Source organism: Osmerus eperlanus, chromosome 23 (assembly GCF_963692335.1).
Source record: "Osmerus eperlanus chromosome 23, fOsmEpe2.1, whole genome shotgun sequence".
NCBI classification, from domain to species: Eukaryota; Metazoa; Chordata; class Actinopteri; order Osmeriformes; family Osmeridae; genus Osmerus; species Osmerus eperlanus.
Genome location: NC_085040.1, coordinates 3,426,045 through 3,442,547, shown reverse-complemented (window position 1 = coordinate 3,442,547; position 16,503 = coordinate 3,426,045). Strand labels below are relative to the sequence as shown.

The following is a 16,503-nucleotide window of genomic DNA, read 5'->3' as shown; positions in this document are numbered from 1 at the left end:
CCCCCCTCGACCAATGAGAGTATTTGTGGGCGGACCCAGGTGGAGTCGTTGTTCACTGCCAGCCAATGGGATTGGTTACTTACAAATTCAGAGGAGAAGAGACAGAGGCACGTGTACCTCTCCGTGTTGACTGGGGTGCGGAGAACCGAAATGTGTGTCATAGAATAGAACTGAAACGGACCCACTGTTGACGGTCGACAATCGTGCTTTGGTTCGTCCTTGATGTGAAACATTTACTTTTAAATCTTAACTTTAATATAGATTCATATCATTCGTTTGGTCGGAATATCAGCAATCCGAAGCGTCAACGCGAAAGAATTCTGAGGTAATTGTCGTCTCTTGAGTGATATGTATTTGTCTGACTGTTAGGATTTTTGATGCATTTGTTTAGGAAGTTCATACAAATGTGTTTGTACATTCTGTAATAGTTATCCATAACATTGGAATCGCCTAGCTTTGTTCCTTAGCTTCGTGCATTTGCTTCAGTCACGACAAACCTGAGCCTAAACTTGACATGTCTAGTAACAACGTTTTTAGGAAAATAATGTGAAGTTCGATACATGTAATAGGCCTAAGCTATATACTTGTTGTTACATGGAAAGTACTTAGAAAATACACACGACGGTTCACGAGGCAAATGTGCAGCCATAGTATTTTAGTATTTCACCATTAATGCATGACGTATTCGTTCGAAAGATTACTGTATGTGCGGAAATAACATTTTATTCAGCAAGTCTGCTGTACAGCAGGGCGTTATAACCGTAATGGATGGACTAAAAATATTTTATTAGGAGAAACTTGAGATTGACCTTCGCAGTGTAGGCTATCTACAATCATGACAAGCTATGAGGAATTCATCATTAAACTGGTTAAGCACTTGCACTACTGTACACGCCCACATGAGAGGGCTGTTAAGTTACTGCTAAATTATGCTCAACGATATAAAATGTAAATACAAAAAATGACTTTGCAGTTTTAGATTGTTGTCATAAAATGTGTAGCAGAGGAGTGCATTGATCATGTAAACTAATATACTCTTTTGCATACAAATTAGCAGATACCATTGCGTGCATAGACACCTTTCAAGTTAATTGGCCATTCTTGAGTTGGTCACAAGTAAAACCTTCCAGTTCCCTAAGTGATTTTGGTAATCTGAGCAAAGTGTGCTAGTTTGTCCATTGATAATTGTTGGCAGTCTTCTGTCAAACTAATGTGAGATCATTGGGACAGGGCAGCTGACAGGGCTGTAGACCAAGGGAGGTAGGCAGGCAATTGTCCCTTAAGTGACAGACATCCACACGCATCAAGAAAATGTGTCAGGCTCAACGTGTCTCATGGTGAGGTGACTCAAGGTATTGCAGTTTCGCTTCACACTCTACTTCGCACTCGCATACACACATGCACAATCACACACACTCACTGAGTGTGAAAGGCAGAGGGCTTGAAACCAGTAGCATGGATGCTAAACCCATGATAATCCTGTCGTGACTTGAACTACCTGCCTGACCCATACTGAGCAGACAAAGGGGCAGCAAATCAAACGTCTGGAAGTAAAAAGAAAAAGGACAATAAGTATTCGTGAGAGCTCGGGGAAAGAGCTGACGTACACAGAGATAACCATCCTCTTGTCACAGTAAAAAAACATACAAAGGCAATTTCCTCAGACTGTTACCTGTAATAGCCAACCAGCTGTTGAAGGGCCTTGGGTTTCATTTAGAATCCCTAGGTGTATTTTAAAATGGGAAAGGTTCTATTGGTCAGGGCACCGTTTCCGGAAAGACCATGACGGAAATATCATGCTGGTATTATGTAAGAGAGAGGTGAGTTATTGGGGTTAAGCAGTGTGACGCCAGGAAACACATGTTTGTCCATGTTCATACTACATCAAGGCTGTGTACATTTGGACCACATGGACCAAGTGAGTGGCATATCTTTGGCTGATGATCAAAAGATCTAATAAAGGTCTGTGCTAGGTATCGAACAGAAATGTTAGCAAGGTCTTCTAGACTCAAATCAGACTTATCTGCTCCAGTTAGCAGTAGTTTCTGAGTTAGAGGCAGCTATATGTTTGGTTCCCAACTGAGGTATTAGAGTTAGTAAGTCATTGTTCCCAAATTAAATGAATCCTCTGTTATTATTAAAAGGCCTCATAGGATGAGGGCGTAGAAGGAAACACGCAGTTACGTTGTAGGGAAATGGCATTGACGTTAACCATAATTGCACTCAACATGGGCCCTAGATAAGCTCAACTAGTTGTTTTACAAATGTCCAATATGCATGTGTAACACATGTGTAGCACCTACTGCTGCATGAGACTATTGTCACACTAATACCTGCAATGCTGTAGACTCATTCACTCTACTGCTAAGTACAGACGGCCCAAAGTTGGAAACCGTGTCAAGGGATCCACACAGTCTACATTTTGCTCTGACTTCACCCATGTGGATTTCTTTATCTCAAGGTAGCTTGTAGACAGGCCTATTATAGGCTACTTTTTCCCTACCAGACTATGACGTGGGCTGTCTTGGTGTTGTGTTGTTACTGAATTTAGTGGGTTACTTGGTATCAGCTTTTTTCGTAGGAAGGCTTATAGTCCCCACTTGGTTACAACTGATAAATTGGTCATCTTAAGGTAGCCTGCTCATTTGTCAAGTCTTAAATAATTTGAGTAGAATGGATACATCAGAGATCAACAACCTATTGGATTTCATTTTGGTGCCCAAACAAATTAAATGTATGCATACACATAGCCTATATATGAATTAGAGTGCTGTGTCCCTGTCGGGCCAGCCCAGCCCCTAGCATGCTGCTAGCAGTAGGAAGCGTCCTTCATTGGCCAGAAGGTTTGTCCAATGAGGGGCCGAGAAGGCTTGCGGGAAGCACATCCTAGAACACGTGCATCATCTGAGCAGAGAGCTGAGATTGGGAAGGGACTGCAATGAGCCAGCTCCACGCAGGTTTTTTTACGCAGTAAACACATTTTTTCTGTCGTTGCGGACGTGAGAAAAAGCTGATGAACATTCTTAACTACAACGGAAAGTGATGTACAAGCTGGCTGGCATCTCATAAAAGCTACTGATAAACGGATCGCAGTGCTTTTGTTGCAACCCGAGACTTTGCTCTTTGCATCGTCCCATTTGTAAATCGCGGTAGGGAATGCATTTGTCAGTGTTAACTTATTCGAAGTGATGTATTTAGCAGATGCTTTTCTCCAAAGCAACATAAATGGGGGATTTGAACATGCGATCCTTAGATATGCAGCCAAATTATCTACCACTGAGCTAAACTCAATGCCCGATAGTATTTTAACGATCCTGTCTTCTCTATTCCCTACGACAAAATCGAATGGTTTTGCGTGAAGCATACTGTTGCTGTCAAGTTTTATTATGTCAACAAAAAATGCACATGGAAGTTTTAAATTGTATTTGTTTAATAACAAACGCAAGTCAGTTTCTCTGAATAACTACATGTTGCAAGACTGTATGACTGTCAAAAACGTGTTTGGAAAGGTTGGCTACAACGTAGCCATGCTTTAATGTGGTGTGCATGCTGGCTGTTTTCATTACTCAGATTGACACTGTTTTTCGATATGGCAACGCCTCGTTTACTAATGGGTGTGTTCGACTTCATGCAGCACCGGCGGCGCCGACAGCCGCCTGCAGCCGGCTGCCTTGAAGTTGAGAATGCCATTGGCTGCTTCAAGTCAGCCGGGCTGCAGGCGACGCCGGCGCTGCATGAAGTCGAACGCACCTAATAATTCCTCCTCCTCTCTGGCAGTTCTGTGTCATTACACTGCATGAGCTTATCATGTTCAATATTTTTTTTTTGCCAACTCGGCCTACAGGTAAGCCCTTTAACCATATCTAACCCAAGATGGGCCAGCTCCATATTGAATATTTGAAGCAACGAAGGTTAATTACTTCACTCACCAGTTTCATTGTGGTCTTAGCAGAGGATACATGTGACGTTGTTAGATTTACTCCTATTTGAATGAAGTTGCTTTTTTTATTCCATGTTTGTCCATTTGCAGAGATTTTTTTTTTTTATTGTAATTTTTTTTTAACCAGTTTAAACACAAACCATCTTGCCAAATTAGAATGACTTGATAATTGACGAAGGCTGCATCTCAGTGACCTGTCATTGTAATCTGCACCATAAAGCAGGCTTTCTAAATTGTTATTCCCCCCGCAAATAGATTTAGGTTTAAATGCCTGTCTATGCTCGTCATCCAGCAAACTTAGACAGCACACGCGTATTTCGTTCAAGTCTTAAGGATTGGCCTCTGCAGTGTCCAGCTAGGGCCCAACTGGCAAGCAGTCTTCTGCCTGGCCCTGAGCCTCATCAGCCTTAGAGACTCAGGCTTCAACCCCACACACACACTAACACACCACCACCCCACGTCAGACAAAGTTGTTTTAGTCCACCTCCTGCTGCCTAAGGCCTCTGGCACTGTGTCCATGTATGTGCACTTACTGTGGGATTACTGGATTACCGGTGAGTAACTCCAGGGCGTAAATAGGGAAGGACACTACCTGCGTAGATGGGTGACCTGTTGGGTCACTTGAAATAATCCAGGCAGCCTTAATTGTCCCAACGGGTCTGCGCCTAAGGGCAGTTTGGGGCGAGTGTTTTCTGGGCTTATCAGTGTTTTGGACTGCTTGTCTGTTGGAGTCTTACCTATGACGAGGGTTGCATTAGGGCTGTGCATGCAAATGGCCCATTTGGGGATTTTTGGTTAATCCACCCCATGCACAGTTTACCTAGACACTTGTTGCATGTAGCTGGACTGGGAGTTGTTTTTCTTTGAGAAGGTTTCTGGAGGAGGAGGGGGAGGAGGACTGGTTTGAACCAGATCTCCGGGAACTGGACCAATAGTTGGGTGCATGAACACACACAAACACAGATGCACACACACACACACACACATCTACACACCCTGTTCCCCGCTGAGCGATCGTGCACCGAAATAAAGTCCATGTTGCTGAGAGTCAGTCACAGCGGAGTCCGGAGAGGAGCTACGGGCCGCCACAGATGGAGGTAGACGGGCACTGACAGAAGGGAGAGAGGGGGGGGAGAGGGGGGGGAGAGAGGGGGGAGAGAGGGGGGGGAGAGGGGGGGAGAGAGGGGGGAGAGAGGGGGGAGAGAGGGGGAGACGATAGATTGGAAACAAACTCCTACAAAGACGAGTAGTAAACAACCGAGCAGTCGCAGGTGTATGTGTGAAGGTGCACGTGTGCCGGTGCACACACACACACACACACACACACACACACTTTATAATAATTCCCTTTGGCTTTCAACTTCAAAGGTTGCCTCCCTTTGAGGTGTTTAGGGGCAAATGAGTGGGCCATGAACCCCTTTGAGGTCCGGCAAGGGGTGGGGACACTAGGGGGGGGGGGAGATAATACTAAGTTGGTTTGCAAAAGAAAAGTGCAACAAATTGCAGGGAAGATAAATGTCATAGAAGATATGCCACACTGGAGAAAGCAGGATGCATGGTAACTCTTTGTTCTGTCTCCCCCCCCCCTTCTCTCTCTCTCTCTCTCTCTCTCTCTCTCTCTCTCTCTCTCTCTCTCTCTCTCTCTCTCTCTCCTCCAGGTGGTTCGACACCCAGCAGCACAGCCCTAGAGAGCAAGAAGACGCAGCGCAGATTGAGAAGAATAAATGAGTTCACACTCTTTCTCTTTTTTTCTCTCATTTTTCCACTCTCTCCTCCGAGCAGCAGGCAGAGACACTCTCACAGCCCATCTGTTACAGCGCCACCAGCCAAGGCTGTTTCATAAGACGTCGTTTTCCTTTGTCCCTAAGATTACCACAGAGTAATACTTGTTTACGTGACTGGACTTTCGAAGATACGCGTTAAGTGTTGGAGCTGGAGTTTTTTTGTTCTCACTCGCTCTTTCCACACCTCCGTTTCTCAACCCAGAAGGCGGGTTTGCATAAGTAGCACCTTGTCTGTTTTCGGAGCTGTTCTCCCAGGGGAAACCATGGTCTTCTCTCCTAAGTGTTAACCAACCAACATCAACCATGATTCACATGTGCTGTCATAGTAGTCCAACCTAAAAGCTGGAAAAAGACACGCACGCACAAAAGTTTCTCCATTATTTTCACTTGGCTGAGAGCGCGCGTCTCAACCAAGCTTTACCAGCCTCGTCCTAAACTAGCATGAGTTATGACAACTCAAACTCCGCCCCAGGAAGTGACAGTCGGGGGCGGCTGTGCAGGTCAGAGGAAGTGGAGGAGCGGGAGGCGGGACCAGGAGGCAACCCCCTGAACAACAACGGCGACGCGTCCGCTTCGGAGGGAACCAACCGGGAGCGAGGATCGTCGCCCGGCTCTGGGGGGTCCTCCGGCGGGGACCCGAGGGGCCCAAACTCGGACGACACGGACGGGCTGTCGAGCGGGAACGACTCCCGGGGGCGCCCGTCCACCCGGAGCTCCCACGGCTCCTCCAATGGCAAGGACTCGGCCATGCTGCTGGAGACCACAGACAGCAACAAGAGGTAAACCACTCCCATGCATTATGATTCAAAGCCACATGCAAGCGGTGCAAACGGTGCGGCAGAGAACCGAGGCGCCAGAAGTTCACGGTTCTAACAGCATTACAGTGGTTAGTGCCAAGTGGCGTGTTATTTAGACGGGTCAACTGTAGCATCAATCCGTGGATAAGAAATCGAAGCTTATTATTTACTGGGGCAGAATTCTCCAAAACTTAGTTCGTGACCGGGTGCTAAACTTTTGACATGGGATTACGGTGACAATTGTGTGTGTTTATTAATAGTTGGGAGCGAGGGGGTCCAGGTTGAGGTCCAAGGTCCCTCTGGCAGACGGTTATGCATTGTGCAGATTGGGCGACAATATGGCTGCCATTCTTGAAACAAAAGGGCTGTGGAAGGGTGGGGGGGCCTACAGATGGCCAAGACCACATAACGGGTCAGGTCAGGAGAAGGTCGTCGTGTTAGCTCATAGCCTTCAGACTTGGCCGGCAGCATCGGAAAGTGATCTCGCCCCAACTCATCCCTCTCTCTCGTTCCCTCCCATCTCCTCCGCCTCCCCGTTCGACGTCGTCTTCGTGGGTTCCTCGCAGCTCCGCCTCCCAGATCCCCTCCCCCCCCAGCAGCTCGCTGGCGTACAGCCTGCTGAGCGGCAGCTCCGAGCAGGACCCCCCCTCCACCTCCGGCTGCAGCAGCGACCAGTCGGCGCGCGTCCGCACCCAGAAGGAGCTGATGAAGGCCCTGAGGGAGCTGAAGATCCGCCTGCCGGCCGAGCGCCGCGGCAAGGGCCACTCGAGCACGCTGGAGGCCCTGAAGTACGCCCTCAACTGCGTCAAACAAGTCCGAGGTGAGTCCAGGGGGAGGCTGCGGGAGGGGAGGCAGGAGGGGGGGAGTGTGGCTGATGTTCCGGGTGACACCCCGTTTTGAGGGGCGACAGCATGTTGGGGCGCGATTGGCTTTTAGCTTTGTGACTTGACCTTTGACCCTGACCTCCTCAGCCAACCAGGAGTACTACCACCAGTGGAGCGTGGAGGAGTGTCACGACTGCAGCCTGGACCTGTCCACCTTCACCATTGAGGAGCTGGACAACATCACCTCCGAGTACACACTCAAAAACACTGTAAGTCTCACACACACATCAACTAAAATACAAAAATAATGTCAATAAAGAAGAGACTAATCCTGTTGTCCCACTCGCTCACTTTTCTTTCTGTCACCCTTCCCGGCTCGCCCCTCCACGTCCACAGGACACGTTCTCCATGGCGGTGTCGTTCCTGTCGGGGAAGGTGGTGTACATCTCCCCGCAGGGCTCGTCCCTGCTGCGCTGCAAGCCAGAGCGGCTCCAGAGCACCATCTTCTCGGAGCTGCTGGCCCCCCAGGACGTGTCCACCTTCTACAGCAGCACGGCCCCCTGTCGCCTGCCCGCCTGGGCCGCCTGCATCGGCTCCGGTGAGGACCGGGGAGAGGGAGAGGGGAACCGTGGAAGAACCTGGGGGGGGGGGGGGGGGGAATGGAACATTTGAGGTCTGGGGGGGGGGGGTAGGAATAGAGGGAATGTTGGAAGTTAGGAAGGCATAGGGTCTGTTTTTGACTGGGAATCTGTGAATTAAGTGCACAAGTGCTCCGTCGGCCCTCTAACCCCTCCTCTCTTCCCACCCACCCCCCCCAGTGTCCCCCTCGGTGGACTGCACCCAGGAGAAGTCCATGTTCTGCCGGATCAGTGCCGACCGGGCGCACGGCGGCGAGATGCGCTACTACCCTTTCCGGCTCACGCCCTACCAGCTGACCCTGAGGGACTCGGACTCCTCCGAGCCCCAGCCCTGCTGCCTGCTCATCGCCGAGAGGGTCCACTCTGGATACGAGGGTACGGGGTCCCGCGCAACACATTTCAAATGTCTTAAATAAAATTTTAAAAAAATATATAATAGACTCATTTGCGAGCACGTGCAAAGTCATGGCGTCATTAGAATCTAACCTCTTATTTTGACTTGGTTTTTTCTCCCTATCTTCCCTCCCCTCAGCTCCCCGCATCCCCACAGACAAGAGGATCTTCACCACCAGTCACACTCCCAGCTGTCTGTTCCAGGAGGTGGATGAGAGGTCAGTACCCCAGCATTCAGAATCACCACCAGGCTTCCCGATGATGTAACCTCATGGGGCTGCTGTCACACAGACGCTCCATCCACCGATGGAGCGTGAGGATGTCGAGTTAACGTTGCGTGGACGTCAAGAGGGTCAGGGTTAGGTGACCTGGGCATTGCGATAACGTTGCATTGTGGTTGTTGTTGTTGTGCAGGGCGGTGCCTCTGCTGGGCTACCTGCCCCAGGACCTGGTGGGGACCCCAGTCCTGCTTTACCTGCACCCAGAGGACAGGCCCATCATGGTGGCCATCCACAAAAAGAGTGAGTTTCCCATATTTGGTTTATCCTGTCTTCTCTCTCTCTCTCTCTCTCTCTGTCTCTCTCTCTCTCTCTCTCTGTGTCTCTCTCTCTCTCTGTGTGTGTTTCTCTCTCTCTGTGTCTCTCTCTCTGTGTCTCTGCCTCAACATAATATTCATGTACAGAAGACTGCGTTCTAACCCAGCGACGCCCCCCCCCCCTTTTCTCCCCTCCCTCCAGTCCTCCAGTTTGCAGGCCAGCCGTTCGACCACGCTCCCCTGAGGATGTGCGCCCGCAGCGGGGAGTACCTGACCATCGACACTTCCTGGTCGTCCTTCGTCAACCCCTGGAGCAGGAAGGTGGCCTTCATCGTGGGCCGTCACAAAGTCAGGACGTAAGTCCCAACTCCACACGCATCTCTCTCTTTCCGGTTTAGTCATTTTTCGACTTCGACATGAACTATTATTTCATGATTCTTTTTCTTAATTTCTTAATACTGTAAATGATCTGTAAACCCAGAAAGCGTACCGGCCACCCCTCCTCACTCCCTCCCTCCCCCCGTCCCTCCCTCCAGGAGCCCCCTGAACGAGGACGTGTTCACCCCACCGCGCGGCTGCGACCCGCGGGCCGTCACCCCGGAGGTGGTGCAGCTGAGCGAGCAGATCCACCGGCTGCTGGTGCAGCCCGTGCACAGCGGCAGCTCCCAGGGCTACAGCTCCCTGGGCTCCAGCGCCTCCCGGGGCTCCCGCTCTCACGAGCGCCCGCACCTCAGCGCCGCCTCCTCCAGCGACAGCAACGGCCCCGCCGACGCCAAGGTTGCCGCGGTCGCCGCGCACAACCCCGTGAGTCGGGGCTGGACGGGTTTAACCCTCGCACGCCTGCCAATGTGGCTGTTGCGGCCGCGCTTTGACGACGCAGGGATCTAAAAAAGTGTTGGAAGGAAGGAGAGCGTGCCGATGACTAAACCCTCCCTGTCTCTCCTCCAGATGACGTTTCAGCAGATCTGCAAGGACGTGCACATGGTCAAGACCAACGGGCAGCAGGTCTTCATCGAGTCCCGCAACCGAGCGCCGCTACGAAAGCACGCCGCCACAGGTGAGAACCAACCACGTCCCGAGAGGTCTAGTACCTGACTAGAAAGGAGGGACCAGTGTCGCCTCCCATGCACCGACAGGAAGTCAATACAGTGTCTGACAATCCCTCCCTCCTTTCTTCCCCTCAGGAGCGGTCGGCGGTCTCAGAGCCATCGGGGGCACTGACCCCATCAAGGACCTGATAGCAGATGTAGCTGGGCTTCCCAAGAACCCCCCCCCCACCGAGCAGGTCCAGAAAGAGCCACCCAGCAACTACTCCTACCAGCAGATCAACTGTCTGGACAGCATCATAAGGTGTGTGTGTGTGTGTCCTAGGTCAAACAGCTCCACTTTCAGAAGCCAAGTACACGTGTTCAAAGCGTGACATCTGAACCTAGAACGTTGATATCCTGCCCTGATGCCACCATGCCAGCTGGTACGCCTTCTCATGACATTACTTCCTGCCCCTCTCAGGTACCTAGACAGCTGCAACGTTCCCAACACGGTCAAGAGGAAGTGCGGCTCTTCCTCCTGCACCGCCTCGTCCACGTCGGACGACGACAAGAAGCAGGAGACGTCCAGCACCGCCAAAGGTACACACTCACACACACTCACACTCACTTTTGGAGAAAAACAGTGGGCATGTAAAATAAAAAGTAAAAATAAATGGTAAAAAATAGAAATTCTGGTCACATTTCTGCCGTAGTCCAAGCGTGGATACTAATTAAAGACAGCAGTGGAGGACTGGGGAGTAGGACAGACTCATCGCAGTCTGCCATGAGCTTATTGCAGTTCCCCTGTTTTACCACAAGCTGCTAGAATCCATCTTCCAGTGAAAGCAGGGTGCTGAGGTCTCCGGACAAACAAACAAAATTGAGACCAAATCACTGAAATGACGCTCCTAACTTTTGAAAGATCAAAGGTTTTTCACTAGTTTGGGTCACTGATTGCACAGGCACTATGTACAATTTATATTAAATTATGATGTATTAACTTGGAAAAATATTTTGAAGAGGAACTATTGGATGATTTTGCCAATTGGAACGAGCACCCCCCCATTTCTGTGTATATATATCCAGCTTGTCCCTGCAGTACCACACACAAACCAGCACCAGAGGCAGTCTGTTCACTTGCCAACGAAGGAGTGAGTGTGTGTGTGTGAGTGAGTGCGTGCGAGAAAGTGAGAGAGCTAGGATAATCCCCTCCAAAGAAGCCTGTCCCTCAAATCCGTTTCCAGTTGGCTGACTCTTCCAGGACTGCTTGTTGACATACTTGTGTTGAAAGGGGCGGGGTTTCTGAGATCATTCCGAACAATGACTCACCGAGGTCTGTCTGTGTGTGTGTGTGTTGCGTGCGTGGCGTGCAAACGGGTGTGTGTACGTACCTCCGGTACTCGCACACGTGTGAATTGCGTCTCGCGTGCGTGTGTGTGTGTGTGTGGCGCTGCAGGTCCGGCTGTCTCCTTGGTAGGGGACTCGGCTCCGATGCCGCCCCTGGCCATGCACAGTAAGGCCGCGAGCGTAGCGTCAGTCACCTCCCAGTGTAGCTTCAGCAGCACCATCGTCCACGTGGGAGACAAGAAGCCCCCCGAGTCAGGTGACAAAACACACAAAACTCTCGAGCCCACTCTGGGGGCGGGGGGGGGGGGGGGGGGGGGGCGGGGGGGGGGGGGGCGGGCGCGCACTCGCTTAACTGTCTGTCAGGGCATCTCTCGCTCTCTTCCTCTTGCTCGCCTCGCTCACTCCCTCGCCCGTCTCTACCTCTCTTTTTCTCTGTCCGTTTGTGACTTGATCTCTCTGTCTTCTGTGTCGCTTTATCTCTCTGTGTCTACGCATACTTTCTATCACCGTGTCCTCACGTCCAGCTGTCCATCTAGTCACCGTTCAGCTGAAGTCGGTGTCGTGTAGTGGCTTTTGTTGTCCGTGTTTGCCCTTCGTCCTAATCGTTGTCTTTTTCCCCTCCCTCTTTATTAACCTCTTTCTCTCCACCGCGTCTCTCGTTAGTCCTCAAGTGTTTTCTTAACCAAGCGTCTTCACGTATCAAAACCCTTCTGTCTGTTTTATCTTCATATAAGTCTCCCTTTGATAACACCCCCTCCCCTTCTGTTTCTCTTCTGCAGACATCGTCATGGAGGAAGCCCCGCCCACTCCGACGCCAGCCCCTTCCCCCGCCGCCGCCGCCCCAGCCCCCCCGGCTCCGCCCGCCGTGGCCGCGGCCCCGCCCAGCCCGGCGGCCGCCCAGCCCGAGAGGGAGGGCGCTCGGCGAGGAGGCCGCTTCGGCCTGACCAAGGAGGTGCTGTCGGCCCACACGCAGCAGGAGGAGCAGGCCTTCCTCTGCCGCTTCCGAGACCTCAGCCAGCTGAGGGTGTTCGACCCCGCCTCTGCCCTGCGCTGCCCGCCCACCGCCACCAGTCCCTTAGCCAGTGGTGAGACGCCTGACGGCACCCCTCTTGATGTATCGAAGTTGTATTTTTCAGTTATAAAAAAGTGTCTTATGTTCATTCCATGTTAACTCTCCCTCCTCCTCCTCCCGTTGTCTCCTCCAGGGGCACGTTGTTCCCGTGACTACCCAGCAGCAGGGGGCAGTAGTGGCCGGCGGCGTGGCCGGGGAGGCAAGAGGCTGAAGCACCAGGAGAGCAGCGACCAGAGAACCCCCCTCCGGGGCCCCAGCGCCGCCAACGCATGCCCCCCCACCTCCACCTACCCCCTGCCCCTGCCCATGCCCCTGGGTGCCCCCACCACCTCCTCCTCCTGGCCCACCTCGGTGGCCTCCCAGGCCAGCCTGCCCTCGGTGCCCTACCCCCCCGGCATGCTGCCCATCTACCCCATTTACCCCCCGCTCTCCCAGCCCATGCCCGTCCCAGTCCCCGACCCCTCCCTGGCCGTGGGGCTCCGCTTCCCCGCCCTCCAGACCCCCCAAATGGTGCCCCCCATGATGACCCTGGTGCTGCCCAACTACATGTTCCCCCAGCTCAACCCCTCCATACCCCAGATGGCGGGGCCCATGGCCCAGCCCGGCGCCGCCGTCATGCCCCCGGGCCACCAGCACTTCTACAACCCCAACGCCGCCTTCCCCTTCGCCGCCCCCATGGCCCTGCCCCTCCCCATGCCGGCCGGCGTGCCTGTCCAGGGCCCGCGGGCCCCGTCCCGCTCCAGCACGCCGCAGTCCTGCGGCCAGGCGCAGGCCGAGCGCGAGGGCGCCGACTCGCCCCTCTTCCAGTCGCGCTGCTCCTCCCCCCTCAACCTGCTGCAGCTGGAGGAGTCGCCGAGCAACCGGCTGGAGGTCGCCACGGCGCTGGCCGCCGCGCCCTCCGCGCAAGGGGCCGGAAGCGAAGGCTCCTCCAACCAGAGGAGCTCCGAAGACCACTCCAAGGAGAACGAGAATGTAAGTTCAGAGAGAGAGAGAGAGAGTTACACACACACCCAGTTGAGGTTGTCAAAACACGACCAGCTCTCATCCATTTCTCTGGACGAGGACAAAAAGAGGTTCTCCCTCTCATCCCCTCCGTCTCCTCTCATCCCTCCCTCCGCCTCTCCAGGGGGAGACCAACGAGTCCAACCACGACGTCATGTCCACCTCCAGCGACCTGCTGGACCTGCTCCTCCAGGAGGACTCTCGCTCTGGCTCCGGCTCCTTGGGGACGGGGTCCTCCGGGTCCGGCTCGGGGTCCGGCTCGGGGTCCGGCTCGGGTTCCAACGGCTGCAGCTCCTCAGGCAGTGGCACCAGTAAGTAGCGCTCCCCACACACACACACCTCCTGGCTGGAGTTATCGACAGATAGGGGAAGCCAGTAGGAGTCGCTGATGTTGTGGCCAACACCGCCTCATCAACTGCAGCCTGGCTGACAGACATAAATGCAACTTGGTTGCCAACAAATTGCTTTTTCGTGTTAGTATGTTTGGTGGGTCAACAAGAGAGAGAAGTCCATTAACCCCTTAGATGAGCGTGAGTTCTAAATATTTTCGACGCTCCCACCAGACTGAGTTATTTTTCCGAAACGGAAGCTAGCCAGCTTTAGTTAGCTTCCGTTGCCTAGCAAGCTAGCATAATACTCGTAGCAATGCTACTACCTGCTAGGGTTACTTGTTAGCTTCTTCATTGTACATGTTGAAGCCGTACTATAGCGCTCGTCACATAGTTTTTGTCTATCGGAAAATAGTCAGTTGGAATGTTCGAAATCACATGTGCGACGCTACTCCTTAATGGAAAGCATAGCGAGGATCTAACCTTCGACCCCCCCCCCCTCCCCCCCCCCCCTTCCCCAGGGAGCAGCCAGAGCAGCCACACCAGCAAGTACTTCGGCAGCATCGACTCGTCGGAGAACGACCACTCCCGCAAGCCGCCCGCGGGGGGCGCCAGCGGCGACGAGCAGTTCATCAAGTCGGTCCTGCAGGACCCCATCTGGCTGCTGATGGCCAACACCAACGACACGGTCATGATGACCTACCAGATGCCCGTCAGGGACATGGAGGCGGTGCTCCGGCAGGACCGCGAGGCCCTGCGGCCCATGCAGAAGCACCAGCCTCGCTTCACCGAGGAGCAGAAGAGAGAGCTGAGCCAGGTGCACCCCTGGATCCGCACGGGGCGCCTGCCCCGCACCATCAACGTCTCGGTCAGTTTACCACACGCGCGCACACACACACGCACGCACACCGATAAAGCCAGACACAAACTTAAGATATAGCTTTACCTGTAGCTATATATATCGCAGACACTCATGAGCCACGGTTGCGCTTCTGTTTCTAACCCCGTCCGCCTTTCTTCCGCCCGTCCTCCAGGCCTGTATGGGGTGCAAGTCTCCCCCCCTGGCCGCCCCTTACGACGTGGAGACCCACGAGATGGAGCTGGGCGGCGTCCTGGAGGCGACCGAAGAGGGCGCCGCTCAGGAGAAGGCCACGGCCCAGCCCGACGCCGCCATGGACGAGGGCGAGGCCTCTCACGGCGAAACCCAAGGAAACGACCAGGAAATGACCACAGAGGAACAGGAAGTGACCTCGCAAAAGGCGGTTGCAACTGTTATGACCCACTGAGGAGGAGGTGGTTAGAGAAGAACGAGAACTTTGTTAGGTTTTGTTACCTTCCTACCTGGACGGCAGCCATCTGAGAAATGTGCACCTCGGGGTCAAAGAGTTGAACGCCACGTCGATATGAGGGTTTTGATTGGTTGAGTCAGTACGAAGGTTTTAATTGGTTCTCAGGGCATTGAGGGTAACTGAAGTGCATTTGTGCCGGGACAACTGCCGTTATTTAATCGTCCTCATTGGCTGGCCTCCGAATCAATCATCCCTCTGGGTCCAATCAGTAACTTTTTTCTCTCTAGTATTGTATCTATCAGTATCCCTTGATGGTCAACTCCAGCAACACAACACACTCGGTTTTTAAGAGTGAGACATTGCATTGTGCACATTTTGTTGTTTTTCTTATTTAATTTATTTGTAATATAATGGTGAAAAACACTACAAAGAAAGACAAAGATGTGAAAAGACATTGAATGTGTTTCGAAATTGCCAATTTATTTAAGACGGTGTGTTTCACTGCAGTCTACACCTGTCTTGAGATATATTGGGCTCTACTGTACAGTTCAGAGCCCAGTTGGGTGAACTCACATCACATAAAATGGGGGAGTTCAGCTGCTAATCCCTCCTGTTTTGAGTTTCTTTTTGTTCAAATGTTTTCAGATCATGAGAAGGTATATTTTCTTCTCCATCTTGTTTTCCAATTTGTTTGGAAGTGGTTATTTTCTTCACTTACACAAATGCCAGTCGTTTAGACCAAATGTACATGATAAACCTGGTTTACTTTTACTCTAAGCGGTAATGTATATTTTTATACTTAAAATGACTAAAGTCGGTCCAAAATGAAGTTGTCTATAAACATGACGGGTGTTTTATTTTATTTGAGTCAAAAGTGATTTTTTTTTAAACAAGCTTTTGGCGGGTCTTAAGAGAGTTTGTCGATGAATGCTCTGGAAGAGAGTAGAGGCTGGTTGTTTCTGTGGCGACACAATCATGTCACTCACAACACTGAGTGACAGTTGGACTTCTGGGACTGGGTATCCATGGTCAGGTGACCTCAGTTCCCACTTCTCATTGGGTGGGCATTATTCTGTGTGATCTCTACAATGAGAAATTGTCAGACAGGATATGGTTCAAACTGACAACTGACATTTATGCAAGGATTCTGGTTGGACAATCCCACAAGGCTTGGAAGTATGGACGCTCTGATTGGCTGCTTTATGGGCAGTTGAATCACATTGGTTGAAAGAAGTTCGAACAACAGGAAACACGGAAGTTGCAGCACCAAGAGAGCTTCAACAGTATTTTTCTCTTTGTCTCTCCCCTCTTCACTGTGGCACTGTTACTGGTGATGTATCATTCTCCTTTGTCCAGTCGGTGGTTTCTGCAACAGTTTGTAATTATTTTTGTGAATTTCTTTGTATAAAAATGGACAAAATAAAATGAAATGAAATATTTTCTTGTTTGCTCAGGACTTCTTTGATTTTTGTCATGATCCGACTGCTAACAAGCTTCTGTTTCCAGGGCTCTGAAGTCCTTTTCC

General features: G+C 51.8%; 1 protein-coding gene across 2 annotated transcripts; it reads left to right on the top strand.

Moving 5' to 3' along the window:
- The first annotated feature begins 130 nt into the window (after positions 1-130).
- On the top strand, positions 131-16,417 carry per1b (period circadian clock 1b). Of its 2 annotated transcripts, XM_062449520.1 has the most exons (19): positions 131-325; positions 5,599-6,503; positions 7,088-7,341; positions 7,493-7,614; positions 7,742-7,943; positions 8,164-8,358; positions 8,516-8,594; positions 8,791-8,897; positions 9,114-9,267; positions 9,448-9,715; positions 9,860-9,968; positions 10,096-10,261; positions 10,421-10,539; positions 11,396-11,542; positions 12,066-12,371; positions 12,492-13,330; positions 13,485-13,671; positions 14,211-14,557; positions 14,724-16,417. In XM_062449520.1, exons 2-19 carry the CDS (start codon positions 6,166-6,168, stop codon positions 14,973-14,975), a joined length of 4,191 nt encoding a protein of 1,396 aa, XP_062305504.1. In that variant the 5' UTR covers positions 131-325; positions 5,599-6,165; the 3' UTR covers positions 14,976-16,417. The 2 variants fall into 2 exon arrangements, with proteins under 2 accessions (XP_062305504.1, XP_062305505.1); XM_062449521.1 differs by lacking the exon at positions 11,396-11,542.
- Positions 16,418-16,503: the final 86 nt, after the last annotated feature.

Coding starts and splice junctions, on each gene's coding strand:
- per1b (XM_062449520.1), top strand. CDS start 6,166: ATGAGTTATGACAACTCAAACTCCGCCCCAGGAAGTGACAGTCGGGGG. Junction 7,342..7,492: donor CTGCGTCAAACAAGTCCGAG/GTGAGTCCAGGG, acceptor TGACCTCCTCAG/CCAACCAGGAGTACTACCAC. Junction 12,372..12,491: donor CACCAGTCCCTTAGCCAGTG/GTGAGACGCCTG, acceptor TGTCTCCTCCAG/GGGCACGTTGTTCCCGTGAC.